The sequence below is a fragment of the Aedes aegypti genome, chromosome 3, assembly GCF_002204515.2.
Source record: "Aedes aegypti strain LVP_AGWG chromosome 3, AaegL5.0 Primary Assembly, whole genome shotgun sequence".
NCBI lineage: Eukaryota > Metazoa > Arthropoda > Insecta > Diptera > Culicidae > Aedes > Aedes aegypti.
This window is the reverse complement of record NC_035109.1, coordinates 149,720,351-149,736,951: the sequence shown is the minus strand read 5'-3', so window position 1 is coordinate 149,736,951 and position 16,601 is coordinate 149,720,351. Positions and strand designations below refer to the sequence as shown.

The 16,601-nt window shown below is 41.4% G+C and overlaps 1 protein-coding gene across 1 annotated transcript in view; it reads left to right on the top strand.

Annotated features, from left to right (window-relative positions):
- The window catches only part of LOC5567603, a 92,885-nt gene extending 77,666 nt beyond the window's left edge, over positions 1–15,219 (top strand). Inside the window, exon 11 of the mRNA XM_001657531.2 lies at positions 13,608–15,219. Coding sequence (XP_001657581.2) covers positions 13,608–14,117 — 510 coding nt within the window. The 3' untranslated portion in view covers positions 14,118–15,219. The remainder of the gene's footprint in view (positions 1–13,607) is intronic.
- The last annotated feature ends 1,382 nt before the right edge of the window (positions 15,220–16,601 follow it).

Here is a 16,601-nt window from a genome sequence, read left to right as displayed (position 1 = left end):
ACTATTGCTCGCACGATTCAAAACCAGCTCAAACAAGAACTAGCAGTAAAGGACAAATTAATAGCGACACTCCAAAAACAAGTAGCCGACTCGACTAAAAAGCTTGCTGCCCTCACACCAACTCCTCGAGAATCACTGCGGCCAAGTTCTCAACCCAGCCCATTCATGGACAACCAGACCACTTCATCAAACCCAGTCCCCAACATCCCCCACAAGACAACACATCAATCGAGAAAAGATAAGACATTTGTCTCACCACCAGCTAAAAGGAAAGACAACCGTGACATCGGGACCGATGTGGGCGCCCGCACTCGGAGCCGAAGTGGCAAACGTATATTTGAAATCTCTCCAACAAGTTCCAGTGCCAATCGTGGAAAGCGTGTACAGAATCTCCCAGGTACGTCTAGCAGTGCAACCACAGTGGATAATGGCTCGTAAAACCCCTCAAAACTCCTCACCGAATCTCAATATTGACCTGGCATCGAAAACGGACACGATAACGGTAGAACGACGACTATTCACCGACGCAAGATTAGACCCCTGCAAATATACCCCTGGACCCGATCATGGACAACAATTCTGCACCACGCTAGACTATACCAACCAAGATGACAAGCTCTTTGTTGCTGAGGAAAGTAGAGTGTCCTCAGCAACCCCTACACCTCCGAAAGAGAAGCAGAAAAATGAGACGATTCAGGTATCCAACCCTCTATCCGCGGACCTCCAAGCTCCAATGTCCATCAATTGGAAACTTCTAGCGCTACCATGCGCTGTCGTATCTGATTCTGTTGCCTACGACCACTACAACAACCTGAAACCTGTGCCATCGTCAAGTTCTACAAACCCTGATTCGCCAAGTGCGAGGCTCACCACGTCGACCCTGACCAGGGATGTTCCGGATATTTCCGATGAGCCTCTGGCGGCAGTCGACGTGGTCAATTTTCTCTCTAAGGCAAGTATTCCTGCTTCACTTTCCCTAACTGTGAACCAGTATACTCCCTCGAACTCTCCCATCCTTATAGGACTTAAATCAACTACCACGCCAGAAAGTAACAACATCAACACAAACAACAACAGCAAACCAAGTACCTCCAGCCTAGTTCGCGGGCGTCCTCGACGAGGGGAGGGAGAGCGTGTAGTAACCTCCCCCCTCCCAAACTTGGGAGTGGATGTCTGGGGGGACTTGAATGAGGCCTGTCACGAGCGCCTTGCATTCTCGGCTTCCTCCTGGAATCCAGTCGAGTCGAGCAACACCACATTCGGCCCTGATAGCAACAGATACCAACAGTATCCCAGGCCACCGCATTCCAACTCTAGACCCTCCACCCCTTCATCGGCTTCGGACGTCGCTGAACGATTCCCTCCGTCTTCATTCGCTATGCAGTGGAACATATGCGGTCTTCGGTCGCACCGTAGCGAATTGCAGATTTTAGTCACGAAACACCAACCGGTTGTGATTTGTCTGCAAGAAACAAACGTAGATGGGCACAAACTTCCGAACAAATTCCTTGGAAACGGATACGAGTTTTTGTTCAGCAAATGCTCAACGCATGGGAGACAAGGTGCTGGCATGGCAATTAAGACCGGAACACCTTTCCAACGGATCTTGCTTAAAACCAATATTCAAGCTGTCGCCATCGAACTTTTGGCGCCCCTGAAAATTACCGTCGTCTCGATTTACTTGCCACCGAAGGACAAGGAAGCAGTACTCCTACTGAAAAATCTGTTAGAAGAACTTCCCAAACCCTTCCTACTATTGGGTGACGTGAACGCACATCACGCCGCTTGGGGAAGTCGTACCGGTACAGGAGCTACAGAAGCAAATCGAAGAGGTGAAAAAATCCTCGAGCTCGTGGTCGAAAATGACATGATTGTATTAAACAACGGTTCCCACACTCGAATAGATCCAGTAACTGGTAACTCGCAAGCGCTCGACATCTCTATGTGTTCCACATCTATGGCAGGAAAGTTCAACTGGAAAATTCTGACGGATTCCTCGGACAGCGATCATCTACCGATCCTAATCAACACGCTCGACGTCTCAAACGAACCACTAACCCGGGCAAAATGGATTTATACCAAAGCCGATTGGAAATGCTTCGAAGAACTCACAAGCAACACTCTACGCCCAGGACACTTGCTGACAGTGGAGGAATTTTCAGACTATATCATTTCGGCGGCGGCAGCATCCATTCCAAAAACTTCCGGAAGAAGGGGAACGAAATCTGTCGCATGGTGGAACGAAGACGTCAAATCAGCAGTGAAGCAAAGACGGAAGCGGTTACGTGCTCTCCGGCGGTTAAGTGACGAAGATCCCCAAAAGCTCGATGCACTTCGACAATTTCAAATTGCCCGGTCTAAAGCTCGAAAAATCGTCAAAGAAGCAAAGCAAAAATGCTGGGAAGATTTCGTCGAAAGCATTAATCCTAATAGTCCAGCCAGCGAAGTGTGGAGTAAGATTAACAGACTCCAAGGCAAAAAATCCACCACCACAATCACACTTAATCTACCAACTGGCCTCACTAACAATGGTAGGGACGTATCGGAAGCTTTAGCCGATGAATATGAAAGTAAATCCTCCAATGCTACTTACCCTGATAAGTTTAGACGGCAACATAAATCTGACTGGAATGCGTTCAGGCAAACTCAGCGACCGCATCTCTATAAAAAATACAACCAAGACTTTACTTTGGAGGAACTCTTATGGGCCTTAGAGCGCAAAGCAGGTTCATCAATAGGCGCAGACAACATTGGATACCCAATGCTGCAACGGCTACCAATATCATCGAAAGTTGCAATGCTAGAGCTTTTTAATCGTATCTGGGACAACGGTACATTCCCCGATCAGTGGAAGCTAGGAACAATAATGCCAATTCCCAAACCTGATTCGGACCGTAGCAGAGCGGATGGCTATAGACCAATAGCTCTTCTGAGCTGCATGGGTAAAGTTTTCGAGAGAATGGTCAACCGTCGGCTTATCACTGAGCTCGAAACAAACCAAAGACTGGACCCACGTCAACACGCCTTCCGGTCGGGAAAAGGTGTGGATTCCCACTTGGCTGCACTCGAATCTTTGCTCAGCTTTGAAAACGACGAGCATGTTGAGATTGTGACTCTGGACATATCCAAGGCCTACGACACCACCTGGAAACCTGGCATCCTCCACACACTGAAAGAATGGAAAATCTCTGGTCGAATGATGAACATGCTATCCAGCTTCCTTGCAAACAGACGTTTCCAGGTGTTCGCCAATGGATCTACATCAAGCCTCAGAAAAGCGGACAATGGCGTGCCACAAGGATCTATTTTGTCAGTTACGCTGTTCTTGGTAGCCATGCAGCCTATTTTCAAAAAAATTCCGTCGAGTGCTGAAATTCTTTTATACGCTGATGATGTTCTTCTCGTAGTGAAGGGAAACAACCGTCGATTAGTTCGCCAGAGCATGAGGAGAACCGTTGGAATCGTAACGGAATGGGCAGCCAGCGTAGGTTTCTCCATTGCTCCAGCTAAATCCAAGCTTATGCACTGTTGTCGTCAACGCCACCGTAAACGAGGTCGAGCGATCAATATCAACAGCATTCCCATCCCACAAGTGCGGAAAATTAAAATCCTGGGAATTATGGTTGACTCGAAACTTAATTTCAAACAGCACCTAGCAACTATCAAGAAAAGCTGTAGCAGTAGAATCAATATCCTCCGAATTCTAGGGTCTCGGTTGAAGAGAAGTAACAGATCAACCCTACTGAGCGCAGGTTCAGCACTGATCTTTTCAAAATTATTTTACGGCCTAGGGCTAACAAGTACTAACACCGAGGATATGGAGCAGATGCTAGGGCCAACATACAACGAAGTTGTGCGCCTATCTTCTGGAGCATTTGTATCTAGCCCCACTACATCTATTATGGCTGAAGCCGGCTGCCTACCTTTCCGCCTTGCTCTAACTCTACGACTAGCGAAATTAGCTGTACGACTTCTGGAGAAAGATCTGTTATCTTCCAAATACCCAGTGGTATCAAGGGCAAAGGACATCTTCCAGCAAACAACAGGCTACTCCTTACCGAACATTTGCATTACTCTCAGAAACACCGACCGAGAATGGTACACCCTGCCTCCACGCATTGATAACTTTTTTAGAAATAGCGTTAAAGCTGGCACGAATAGTAGGATCGTGATACCAATGTTCCAGGACTTCACAACAAATCGTTACCGGCACTACGTGAAATCCTTTACTGACGGCTCGAAAGATGGCTCCTTTACTGGGGTTGGGGTTGTCATGGATGAAGAAGAAGAAAACTATTCCCTACCAGACGAATGCAGCATATTCTCAGCAGAGGCCCATGCTCTGCTTACTGCTGTGTCCAAAGTAAATGGAAATCACAGCACCATCATCTTCACTGACTCCGCCAGCTGCATAGATGCTCTACGAGGTGGGCGATCCAAACACCCATGGATTCAATCAGTAGAAAGACTATCTAAGGACAGGAACATCACCTTCTGTTGGATCCCAGGTCACTGTGGTATTACAGGGAACGAACGAGCAGACAGCCTAGCTAAATCAGCGCGAAACAAGCACAAGCTGAACACTCCCCTACCCTCTCAAGACGTAAAAATGGCTCTAAAGCGAGGTGTTTGGTCCACATGGGAATCTGAATGGCGTCAAGTCCAGTCTCAACTTCGACTGATCAAGTGTTCTCCAGTTAAATATCCAGACCGTAACAATACTTCCGAACAACGGACTCTGACAAGGCTTCGCATAGGGCACACTCGTCTCACCCATTCACATCTCATCGACAAAACCTTACCGCCTATATGTCGATTTTGTGGAACCCAAATAACAATCTCACACATCCTGATCGACTGCAGAGGATATTCTCAACAACGGGTCAGATGCGAAATCACCGGATCACTTTCTGAAATACTAGCGCACGATGCAAAAAAAGAAGCAAACATTTTGCAATTTCTCAAAGATTGTAATATCTATAATCAAATCTAGTTTTAAACGATGTTATGTAATTGAAGAATGAATACGACTATTTCGACACGAATGCCACACGTATGGTAAAGTGTCCTAAATAAATATTAATAATAATAATTACAATTTAATGAAGGGCAACGGAATTTCTCTGTTTATTATTGGATTTATCGCATATTTTTGTTATGCATCGGTACGGTTTATGTTTGCATGCGATGACGGTGTTGCCAGGTGATTGGTGATAGATTTTTCTAGCAATTGTTATATGCTTGTTTTCTGAACATTTGCTGCATATTATAAAATCTTATCATTTTGCAAATAGTTTTCCATCATAAGATCACTGATTTAAAAAAAAATTAATGATTTTTGTGATCAATCCACATTAAATGCTATGATTTTACAGATAGCAACTCTGACATCACTGCGCTCAACGATCGCGATCAATGAGAATATATACCAAGGTGAGGAAATGACACTTAGTGTGCGTGACATCCATGTACGGTGCAAAATGATTCACCACTACAAACAAGCGAGCTCCCATAAGAAGCCGTGTAAATTAGTGACGTAGTTATTTTTGTTTACGTTTTTTTCTCTTTACTAATACACAGCCATTGCTTCTTCTTCCACACCTTAGTATATATTCTCATTGGATCGCGATGATTGTGCACACACGATAGACGCGTCCCGACGCATCCCGACGCATCGCACTGTGGAGCTTTTCGATTATTTTGGGTGGTCCAAATTGATAAACACTTCACTCTTAAAAATAATGAATATTACTGTGGACATAATTCTGTTATGACTGAATGACACATGATGTAAGTGGTGGAACGACACAAAAATGTGTCCTTGAAGATGTATTGAAAAAAAAAAAATTAATTTTACATGATAAAGGACACGAAAACAATGGAACTGTGATCGACATTTCCCGAATCAGACCCTAGCGAATTTTAAATTCGACATAAATTTACGTCATTCGGCTCGCTTCTTTTATGTGCATCCTAAAAGACGTAAATCACATGATTTTTTCGTAGTGTGTTGGTATGATTTTATGCTTCGTAGAGATGGTTTCTGTAATTTGAGAGAATCGAAAAACAAACAACGTATGAGTTTCAAGTTTCTATGCTTTGCCAAGCCTTTCCGCACTGAAAATTAATACAACAGAAAATAAAGTTGGATATTTTAGACTATAAACACAGGCATGCCTCAGTGTGCGGTGGCGGCGTCGATTCGCAACAAGTGAAAACCATCGCCATAATAGTTTTGAGTGGTGCGGTTGATAAAACTTTATAAATATTGAAATCCCGGTGGAAATGTGTTCCTTTAAGGAAAGTGAATAAAAGATTTGTTTAGTGGAAGTGTAATGAACGCAATATGGGATCCAAAACACAAATGCTTGCCGCTGAATTACAATCAAAAAGGTAAGCACCTTCTATTTACAAGTGTAGTTGTGTGAGGCAATGAAATGCGGCATGAAATCGGAGATTTTTTTTGAGAATATAAATCTCATGTATATTGTCGCTAAATTGATAATGCTGTATCTGAAAGTGTTGATTAAATATTGAAATACAACCTGAAGCATTTTTCTTTGCATAAATTATTCATTAAATCAGGTGATAAGCAGTTATATTTCATCGATGTTGCAAATACCAATACTATCATAACAATATGTTAATGATTTTGGAAGAAGCCATTTTGTGATGACGCACCAAAAGGCCTTAATTACTATTATTGGTCTCTTTTCTTCTAGCAATAAGTTCTTACTTTCAAGACATTTAAACGCTACCAATCCGGGAAATCCAATAGAGCCTAAGCTATGCGCATTGCAAAATCTAGCCAAAGAAAAACTGACAGAAAAGAATTCGATATCTAATTGTTTTTATTACAAACAACATTGGAGTTGACGAAACATTCAGCAAACAATATTCAATTTTCTGCCTTGTTACATTCAAATGCTTCAACTTTTTGTATGATTCCATGCATAAAGTTTTGCTAAGTTTTGGAATATTTTCTCCTTTTTTTACAAAATCTTTCACATTATTTGATTCTTCTTTTTTTAACGTTATTTTGCTACATGATGCCTCACAATTTTGTAAATGGCCGTAGTTCTGGGGTGTTTGGAGGATTACAATCTTTTGATCAAATTTAATGCAGTTTTCTGAATATCACCTCTGCACCATTTTTCCGCAATAGCATGACGCTAAATCAGGTCATAATAATACAGAACGCGTGGACTCAAGAGCCATTTCTGCAGACACTTTTTGATGTACTCCTACTGAATAATTGTACCAGTGGTTATGAAGATCATGCTATTTACATTACAACTACAACTGGTTGCGTTTTTGAAGTTGCTTCCTGCTTCCGTTTCTGTTCAAGGCTTTATTGTCTAGAGCGACTTATATGTAGCTTTTTTATGCTTTCATAACTTTTTGGCGTAAGAAAACGACATTGTCACTTCTTAGCCATATTTATTATAGAGCTTGAGCTTGAGCTTGATTGGCCGCCCGTGAATGCTACTCCAGTATCGCCAGATCAGCTGCACTTGCACAAGGAACCAACCGAATGACTGCTTGGGACTAACAGACACCCTCAGTGTATAAATGCTGGTGATCTTCTATTTTTAGGCAACAATGGCACCAGCCACGTCAGAATGCAGACCAATGTGGGGAAGGGGGAAGAAATTATGTTGCACTTATACTGGCCCAGTGGAGTCCGATTGCATCTACGCCAGTTCTTGCGGAAGTGTGTGGATTGGGGGAAAGGCATGGCAGAGATGTTTGCTTTTGTGGTTAGCAGTCTGACTATGTATCAGGCGTAAGGAAAGGCATGCGCGTGGAAGAATGGAAGCGTTAGGGAAACGGTTTCTCGTCCGTCTCTGGTTCTAGCGTTTGCTAAACACGAATAGTTTGAGTGTGATAGATTAAGAATGGAAGATAGAAGCAAGTGAGAGATATACAACTACAAAGTACAAGGAAAGGGAAGGGCCTGGGATTGAACCCATGACCTTCTGCTTATGGAGCAGAAGCGGTAGCCATTAGACCACCAATCCCGTCTTTTTAGCAATATTTATGATAGAACAAATTTACTGCATTCCGCTACAATTCGGAGTTAACTTTCTACTTCCCGCGGAATCCAGGTTTTCGGTCAACCTACAGTTTATCCTGGAAACGTTTCCAAACAATGGTTACTGGAGAACGAGAAATTTTAAGCGACTTTGTTATGTTACGGTGCTACCTAGACGGATGCTCAACGCTTTTGTGCAAAATCTTTTCGCGTACAAATATGTACCAGAACACTGTATTCTGCTATGATCATACATACAATTGAGCTTATTCTACGAGTGGCGTAAGATGGGGATTGTCGGTCTCGTATAGTGAGGTGACAATTTTTGACTCGGGATGTTAAGCAGCGTTGTGAGCCACACTAACACACTCATCAAACATGAACGGTAGGCGTACCTCGTTGTGTTTTAGTGGGTAATCGGTGGTGCGTCATCTCCACGCTACGTCTGGTCGAAGATTTTTCCTTTGTAAAAACGATACTCGGGTATTAAGTTGTGACATCCACGTGGAAGCTTCCTTTCAAAGTGATTTTATGCTATACGGCATCACTCCGAACAGGGTAGACCCGAATTTGGTACTGTGAAGCTTCTTCGTTGACAGCTTTAGTGGTAATAATCTGCACCAGAAGCATGGCCTGCTTATACACATCCAGATCTACCACATCTCCTTTTGTTTAACACAAGTTGTGCTTTTTCCGTATTGATCGAAGCAATTTATACAGCAGATAATTGAAGCAACAATGTTTCACCTACCGTCGGACGGTATTTACAACATCGGTGAACTGTGTTCAAGATCTTTTGCATCACGTATCGCAAAGTATTTCAAAAAGTTACTCAACTTTTGAATCAACTCATTTACTTATATTGTCATGCTTTTGTTTTTGAGCCAAACCGATTGCATCCGCTGCTTCGGATGATTTTCCCAAGACCTAACCGTTCTGATTATATTTGTTTTTAAAACGTCTCCACGTGAGGCGAGCGTTCACATTTTTGCCGAATACTACGGATCGTACCCGTCACCCTTGTAGGCGAGCATTAGACTTTCCACCAAACCCAACAGTTCGGAACTGTTGCTTCGGCTGTTCCCTTCAAAGGCGAGCATTCCAGATTCCTCTGAGCCCAACAGATTGTGTTCATTGCTATGACTGCTGCTTCCTTCTAAGGCAAGCATTTCCGCCGGACCCGACAGTTCGAAACTGTCGCTGCGGCAGCTCCCTTCTAAGGCGAGCATTTCAGTATTGACCGGACTCAACGGATCGTATCCGCACCGGTTGCCCCCTTCTAAGGCGAGCACTCTGTTTCCTTTTCTGCCGGACCCGACAGTTCGTAACTGTCGCTACGGCTGCTCCCTTCTAAGGCGAGCCATTTATTGCTATAAGTTCCCTTTTAAGGTGAACTTATTTTTCGACAGCCTGACCCGACGGATCGAATCCGCCGCTAAGGCAACTTCCCTTCTAAGGTGAAGTTTTTTTTTTTTAAGAACCTACTTACACATAGCGCCTTTTTACTTTGAAGCGAACATCATAGTAGAAGAATTTGGTGTCGTCAAATGAAGGAATTCTCGTTTGCAATATACATCGTAATGGTCCAAACTGCTGCTGTTTTCTTCACTTACTCTCTTCCCCGCTGTATAATCCAAGATATAATCCTAAATCTGATGGCCATCGCAAACGAAACTGGGTTCACTCGTCGCCAATGTGAAGCTTCTTCGTTGACAGCTTTAGTGGTAATAATCTGCACCAGAAGCATGGCCTGCTTATACACATCCAGATCTACCACAGGTACTATACCATTTAATTCCACTAGAGTTTGTATCCTTTGTCAGATAGGGGTATTCGGGGCGGTTTGGCCAATGGGGTGGAATGAGCACCCCTTGAAAACTGCATAAATTCTGTAAATTTCATCTGAAATAACATGCAACCCCAAAGCTGATTAGGAAATAAAACAATAGGCATGTTATAAGTCAGTATTCGAAACTCAAATAAAAATAAATAAATAATGTTTGAAAAAACTGCCCATATTGCCCCGAATGGCTCTTTCTTTTGAATTTCATCATTTCAGAATAATGATGTTTGACTGTTAGAATGTTCCTTAAAAATTATATATTCTTGCACGAAGTGTTTATAAATACTAATAATTTTCAAGGGTAGTAACAAAATAAATGAATTTTTAGATTATATGAGATTATTTTGCAATCAAAAATTGGGTGCTCATATCACCCCATCAGTAAAAAATCGACTCGAAAAATGACAAATTTTGAAAAATCACTCATTCATCCGTGAACTTTATTAGACAAAGGAAATCATGCGGATCTAGTGTGTTCATCTAAAAATTGTTGGAAATCATGCAAACATTCGAAAAATTCATAATATTTTCAGCACTTTTATCGACTTTTCCTTAAGGTAGCCAAACTGCCCCACTTTCCCCTACGCGTATTTCGACCTCAACTGTAAGGCCGTCTTCAGTGTCGTGTAGGGGAACACGGGGCAGTATGGAAACCCTCAAGAATTTGCCTATTTTGACTGTGAGGACATGAATATTATACTGTTTTTTATGTGCAGTTTGCTTTTTTGCAGTTCTTAAGCATTTGTTAAACATGGTTGCATGATTGGGAAAAAAATATTTTGTTTTCAAAAATATGTTTTAAAAAGCTTATATTTGGTAGTCGCCATCAAGCTAGCGGGGCAAAGTGGACACCCCCATGGGGCAGTATGGACACCCTAATGTTTATGGGAAAATTGTCCCGCGATCGTTCTCAAAACCTCTAAAAATGAAGTTCATATTCAGGAAACCATAGTGACAGGTCACTGTGCCACTGGAAACATGATTAAAACCAATTTATGACATTTTTCGTAGAGATGCTTTCAATATTGCCTCCATGTTAGTTTTAATCAAGAATTCTCGCCTAACTTCTGATCTCGCCCTAAAAGCCATTGGTAACCATGTGTGTAACTCATTGTTTCTGAGCATTTGAATGGATTTTCATGTTATTTAACAACGCTATAGGGAAGAAAGGATCATTATCTACCTGCCCGTGATGTTGGTTTGGATGCTTATTCTTTCATTTGCTCAGAATCAACGAGCTACACACGTGGCCACCAATGGCTTTTAGGGCGTTATCTCAGAGTATGCGAGAATTGACGATTTTCAACTGATTTGTGATTCCGCTTCATAATCATTGCATTGAATGCTAAATATTTTTGGATAAATTTGTATTTGAAGTTATATTTTTTTCTCTTTGAAGTGTCAGCTCTACTTTGTCACCCGGTGTCCATATTGCCCCAACGGTATAAGAAATTTTTATATAAGTATTTCAATGTCTTAAAGTACCAGAAAAAAATCTACTATATTTTTGAATATAGCATAAATAATTGAAGATTCAATCAAGAGCTACATTATCGGTCAACTTGCAGTCATTTGACTCTGAAACCTTATTTGGTGAGGTGTGAATGTTATAATTTTCGAACCAAATAAAAACATGCTCATTTTTTCTATTCAAAATCAATGTTTTGAACATTTTTTCTTAAATTTTAGTGGATAATTTACTCCTCCGACAGGCAACTGAAATATTGTTTGCATTTAAAGTGTAAAAGTATTCGCTTATGCAAAGATACAGGAGATGTCCATTCTGCCTCGGGTGTCCATACTGCCCCCGGTACCCCTACTAGACTCGACTTGAGTCGAAATATAGTTTAAGTTTAGATACACAAACTGAAATTTGTTAACATAATTCCAAAATCTCTCCGAAGTTCTTTCGAGTTCTAGGAAGTGAATGGTCTGTTAGATATTGCAACACGTATTTTAAATCTTTTTGTTCAAAACTCTTTCGAACTTCAAACCATAAAAAATCATAAAAAAAGTGCAAATGTGCCCATTTAAAAGAAAATATCAAGTCGCTGGATCAGTTTGTCATTCGTTTTTATAACTTTTTGGGCATCCGGGAATTGGAAGACTATTTTTGAATGGACACCCTTGCAGGATTTTTTTGTGTATTTCTGGCTGAAGATATTGAGCAGATTTATAGGAAAACTTATGAAATATAATCCGATCCTTGGAAAATTTCTAGAAATTTACTTGAAGATTTCTGGCAAGGTTCTTGGTAGGATGCTTGATAAATTTCCATTAAGGTTCTAGCAATTCTTGATAATATCTTTGCAAGAATCCTAACGAATCCAGGCGAACAATTACCGGATTAAGAGCTTTTTAGAAAATTCTCTAAAAGATTTTATTTTTCAAGAAATTAAAAAAAAATCCAGTTGATAAAAAACTGAATTGTTTTATTTTGTGAAATTTCCCTGTAGATCTGAAGGGGGTTCTTACTGAAATCCTGGACTTTCCTGGGTTTCATGAGGGATTTCTGATTGATGGATTCCTACACGTTGTGAGCTAGACTATCGAAATTTATACATTTTGCCTTATGAAAGGTGGAACGATTATTGGTGATCTAACGCAAAGCTTAAATGCGTAGATGGCGCTTTTCTAGAATAGGGATTAGTGCATCTGTATCAAAATTTCTAGTGATAACTTTGGAAGAAAATCACCACAATTATTTAACTGACAAGATTTTTGCAATTTAAGGCACAAGAAACCGTATATATTCATTTCGGTTTGAAAATTTTTCGCAACCTAACCTCAATTTTGATCGCCAATTGCAAGACGAACGCTTTATGTATCGTTTTAGCATCACCTCACATCAAGGCGTCGATAGGCGCGTGGTGTACGCACGGGCCTATCGATCGCAAGGTCCTTGGTTTGATTCCAGGTTACAGCGAAAACATTTTTTGTTTTCAAAGGTCAACTTTCAGGATATGTCCACTTTTAGGGATGTTCCGTTATTTCTTCCAAATGACCAAAAAGGTACCTTGACTGCAATCGGTTGTCCCACGATATCATAATATTACCCGAGGACACATTATTTCCGTTTTCTGTTAAATTATAGGTGTTTAAACACCATTTACTATGGTTAAACTGTCCAGAAAAGGAAGTTAATCGAAATTACACCCGACCTGACCCAGGAGGACACCGGAATAAATCCGGCCATAGGGAATAAATTGGCCCACTTGAGCCAGCATATGAAACTAGAAGCCTTTGGATTCACCGCAATATTATCTCCCATAAAAATGAACTAAAAAGGAAGTAGAACCCCGGTTGTTCCCTCTGGGTAACGCCAAATCTCGCCGGGAATGAGCAAATGCGCTAATACTATATCTGCATCAACTATACTTGCTTCTGTCTCTATCTGCAATCATGTCCATATGCTGTTTCGGCTGTTTCAGTAGAATTGCTAATCAAGTATATTTCCGTTGTCTGCCCCTTCAGAGGAACAAAGACTTCCTCTACTGCTCTGTGATCGAACTGCACCCTCGCTAATTTGCTTCACAGAATACTTTACATATTCCGACAATACCTATCTGCCCATTGTACTGCAGCATGATTTTCTGATAATGATTTCTGTAGTTTGGATATCGAGAATAAACCATTATATCAAATAATGTTGGATAAGTCGTTCCAATTATGTCAAACTATTATTGAAGTTAATCTAAAATGTAACAAAATTTCAATCCTTTTTTGCAGGTAATTCCTCCATACGAGCCATTGCAGTTCCCTCTAGCGGACGAAATTTACGAGGACATGGTGCGCACGATGCCAAGTGACCACCTCGCCCTGGTGGAAGATGCCATAAGTAAGCTGACGCGACCGAACCGACCCAACAATAACGTTCTGCTGATCAACCGGAACAACCTGAACCTGGCTCCGTCGAGTAGCGGCCATATCGAGAACCCTCTAAGTTCGAACCTTTCCACCACGTCGACGACCCTGTCGGCCACCGAGAACGACCTGGACGATTTGGACTGCGATGAAGAGGAACTGCTGCAAGCCAAGAAGGTAGAGCACCAAATCATCATGGAGAAGCTGCTTAAGAACTGTGACGAGAACCGAATGTTTGTCGGGGTGCGGGAAGTGCTGGACGATGACGATCCCATGGATGACGAGGAAACCGACACTGGCGAATCACTGTTTGTGGAAGAAGATGATCCCAACGATCCGGAATGGTACGATCGGCCTGGACGGGGACGAACGTAAATTGTTGCCCGCTTTCTTCCATACGGTTTTGGCCGAGGAAGGCTCTGATCTCGATCGCCGCAGGAGTATGGTTTCTTAATTTCGTTTTGTAGTTTCATTCTCCTTGGTCACAGTTTTTGTTTTAATTTTAAACTTACTAGGTCCTAACTAATAGCATTCTCCAGTAGCTGTTTGTACAGGTTATAAGAATTCGTGTTTAAGAGATGTACTATTGAGGAAACAAAATAACACTCAAACAGGAAAAAACTACTGATTATTTTACCTATGTCAAAAGTTGTTTCACATAAGAGACAATACCCAAACACGAAATGCGTTTCAGGTACAATTCATTTTGATCCACGTGCACTAAAAACCAACTGTAACGCTATTTTGATGCAAATGCTACAACATTGGATTAAGCTAACAAAAATCTCTCACCACAGATCGCCGGGCATTATCACTACTCTCAACATAAAAATTAAGAAAAATAATACATAATAATCACATGGGGAATATCCCGACATCAAAAACAAATAACATATGTTCAACTATTTCACCAAGAAGAAAAAAAACCTAGTGATCTGTGTTCATAAACACAGTAAGTTAAGTAAAAACGAACGCTTAAAACAAATGGGAAGTGTATTCTCCATTCAACCCTCTGTAAATATTCCACTCTTATCATTGTAATGCCGACCTCTGAGTCGACGGTTTTTTCGGTTCCCTGCTGTGTTGGATTTCCCTCTTTTGCTTTCCTCAGGACTAAATAAGTTTGTAAATTTCAACTGTAATTGACATTGTGAATACGAGCTAATGATAATAAATCCTACGATGCGATATTTTTAGCCCTTCTTCTGTTAGTATGTTTTGTTTTTGTGAAAGAGAGCAAATTTAAAGTCCCTTTTTGTGTTTGATTATTTTAAACTGACAAATTTTATCGTTGGCAAGGATTAAAGAAGCATCAATGTTATATATTTTTGCGTTAGGCAAAATGGCAAAGAAATAAAAAATAACACTTGTAGCTGATAAGATTTCTAGGGCGAATCAGACAAAAAGATAAAAATGATATAAAAAACATAGCTGTAGAACTACCTGCAGATTTAAGTGTAAAACTGTAACCAGAACTTGTCAAAATAAAATGCTCGGCGCTTGGCTTCTCGTTGGAACAGAATGGCCACGGTCGGGATCATTTTTGAAACCACGAAAATAACCCCATTTTTGTGTTTTATGAGTGAAGGAAATTTCCCTGATATCGAGGTGGACCCGATGTGAGCTCTGAAAGCTTCATGCTGAATAACTTGAAAAATGTATCTTGTCGGACTATTCTATAAGTGGCGTGCAAATCAAACAGAGAGTCACTTCACTCGAGTCGAGAATTGTCATCTCGCTATACGAGACCACGGTGTACTAAAATTAAGAAGGTGATATACTCCGAAAACTGACAGCTACTTGACGACGTCATTCCTATCCACCTCAAACAAATTTGCGAAAAAAAATGATCTAGTGATCCGGAAGGTATATGGTACGATAGGAGTGACGTCACATGTTTATAATGAAACTCGATATTTACATCAGTGAAGAGACTGCCTTGTTAATTTTTATGCCGTGTACGAGACCAACAATGCTCACCTCACGCCACTCATAGAATAAACCTAAGAATCAGAAATAGACCACGTTCTGATTGAAGGGCGATACTTCTCCGATATTATCGACGTCAGGACTTATCGCTAGCAGCGACTCTGACCACTATCTGGTGATGGTTAAACTGGGCCCAAAACTGTCTGTCGTTAACAGCGTAACGTAGCGACGGCTGCCCCGGTGACCTAAAGCGGCTTAAGCAACCGGATGTCGCAACTACATACGCGTAGCACCTCGAGGCTGCATTACTGGAAGAGGGTGAGCTGGATGAAGCCCCTCTTGAGAACTACTGGAGAACAGTGAAAGCTGCCATCAACAATGCAGCTGAGAGCAACGTCGGGTACGTGGGACGGAATCGACGGAACGATTGGTTCGACGAGGAACGTAGGCAGATTCTTAGATCATCCTTCTACTCCAAGATTTAAACAAGCATGCTTTGAATTCATCTCAATCATCGGGATTCTTCTGAATCCTGATTTTTGAATCTAAACGTGCGTGATTTGTGCAAGGATTCAATCCCAGGATTGAATCTCTGTCATTGAGCATACATATCCAAGCTAACGAATGAATATAAAATGCTACTCATCTAGAACATGATTATTTGACGTTTTATAAAGGATTAGGACAAACCTAGGTGGGTTACCGAAGAGAAGGCGAAGTTGTATGGAAGGCAGCAACATCATGTACACCGTAAGAAATATCTAAAAATTAAACCGTATAGGCCCGAGTGAACGCAAAAATTCTAAAACTTTCACCGCTCAGCGTATTCTTAATGGATTCAAATGTTTTTTTGTGAGTATACTGGCACACATGTTTAGTTTCTAGAAGTGGACTGAGGAACGCGGAAATATTCCGGTGGATCACTGGGTC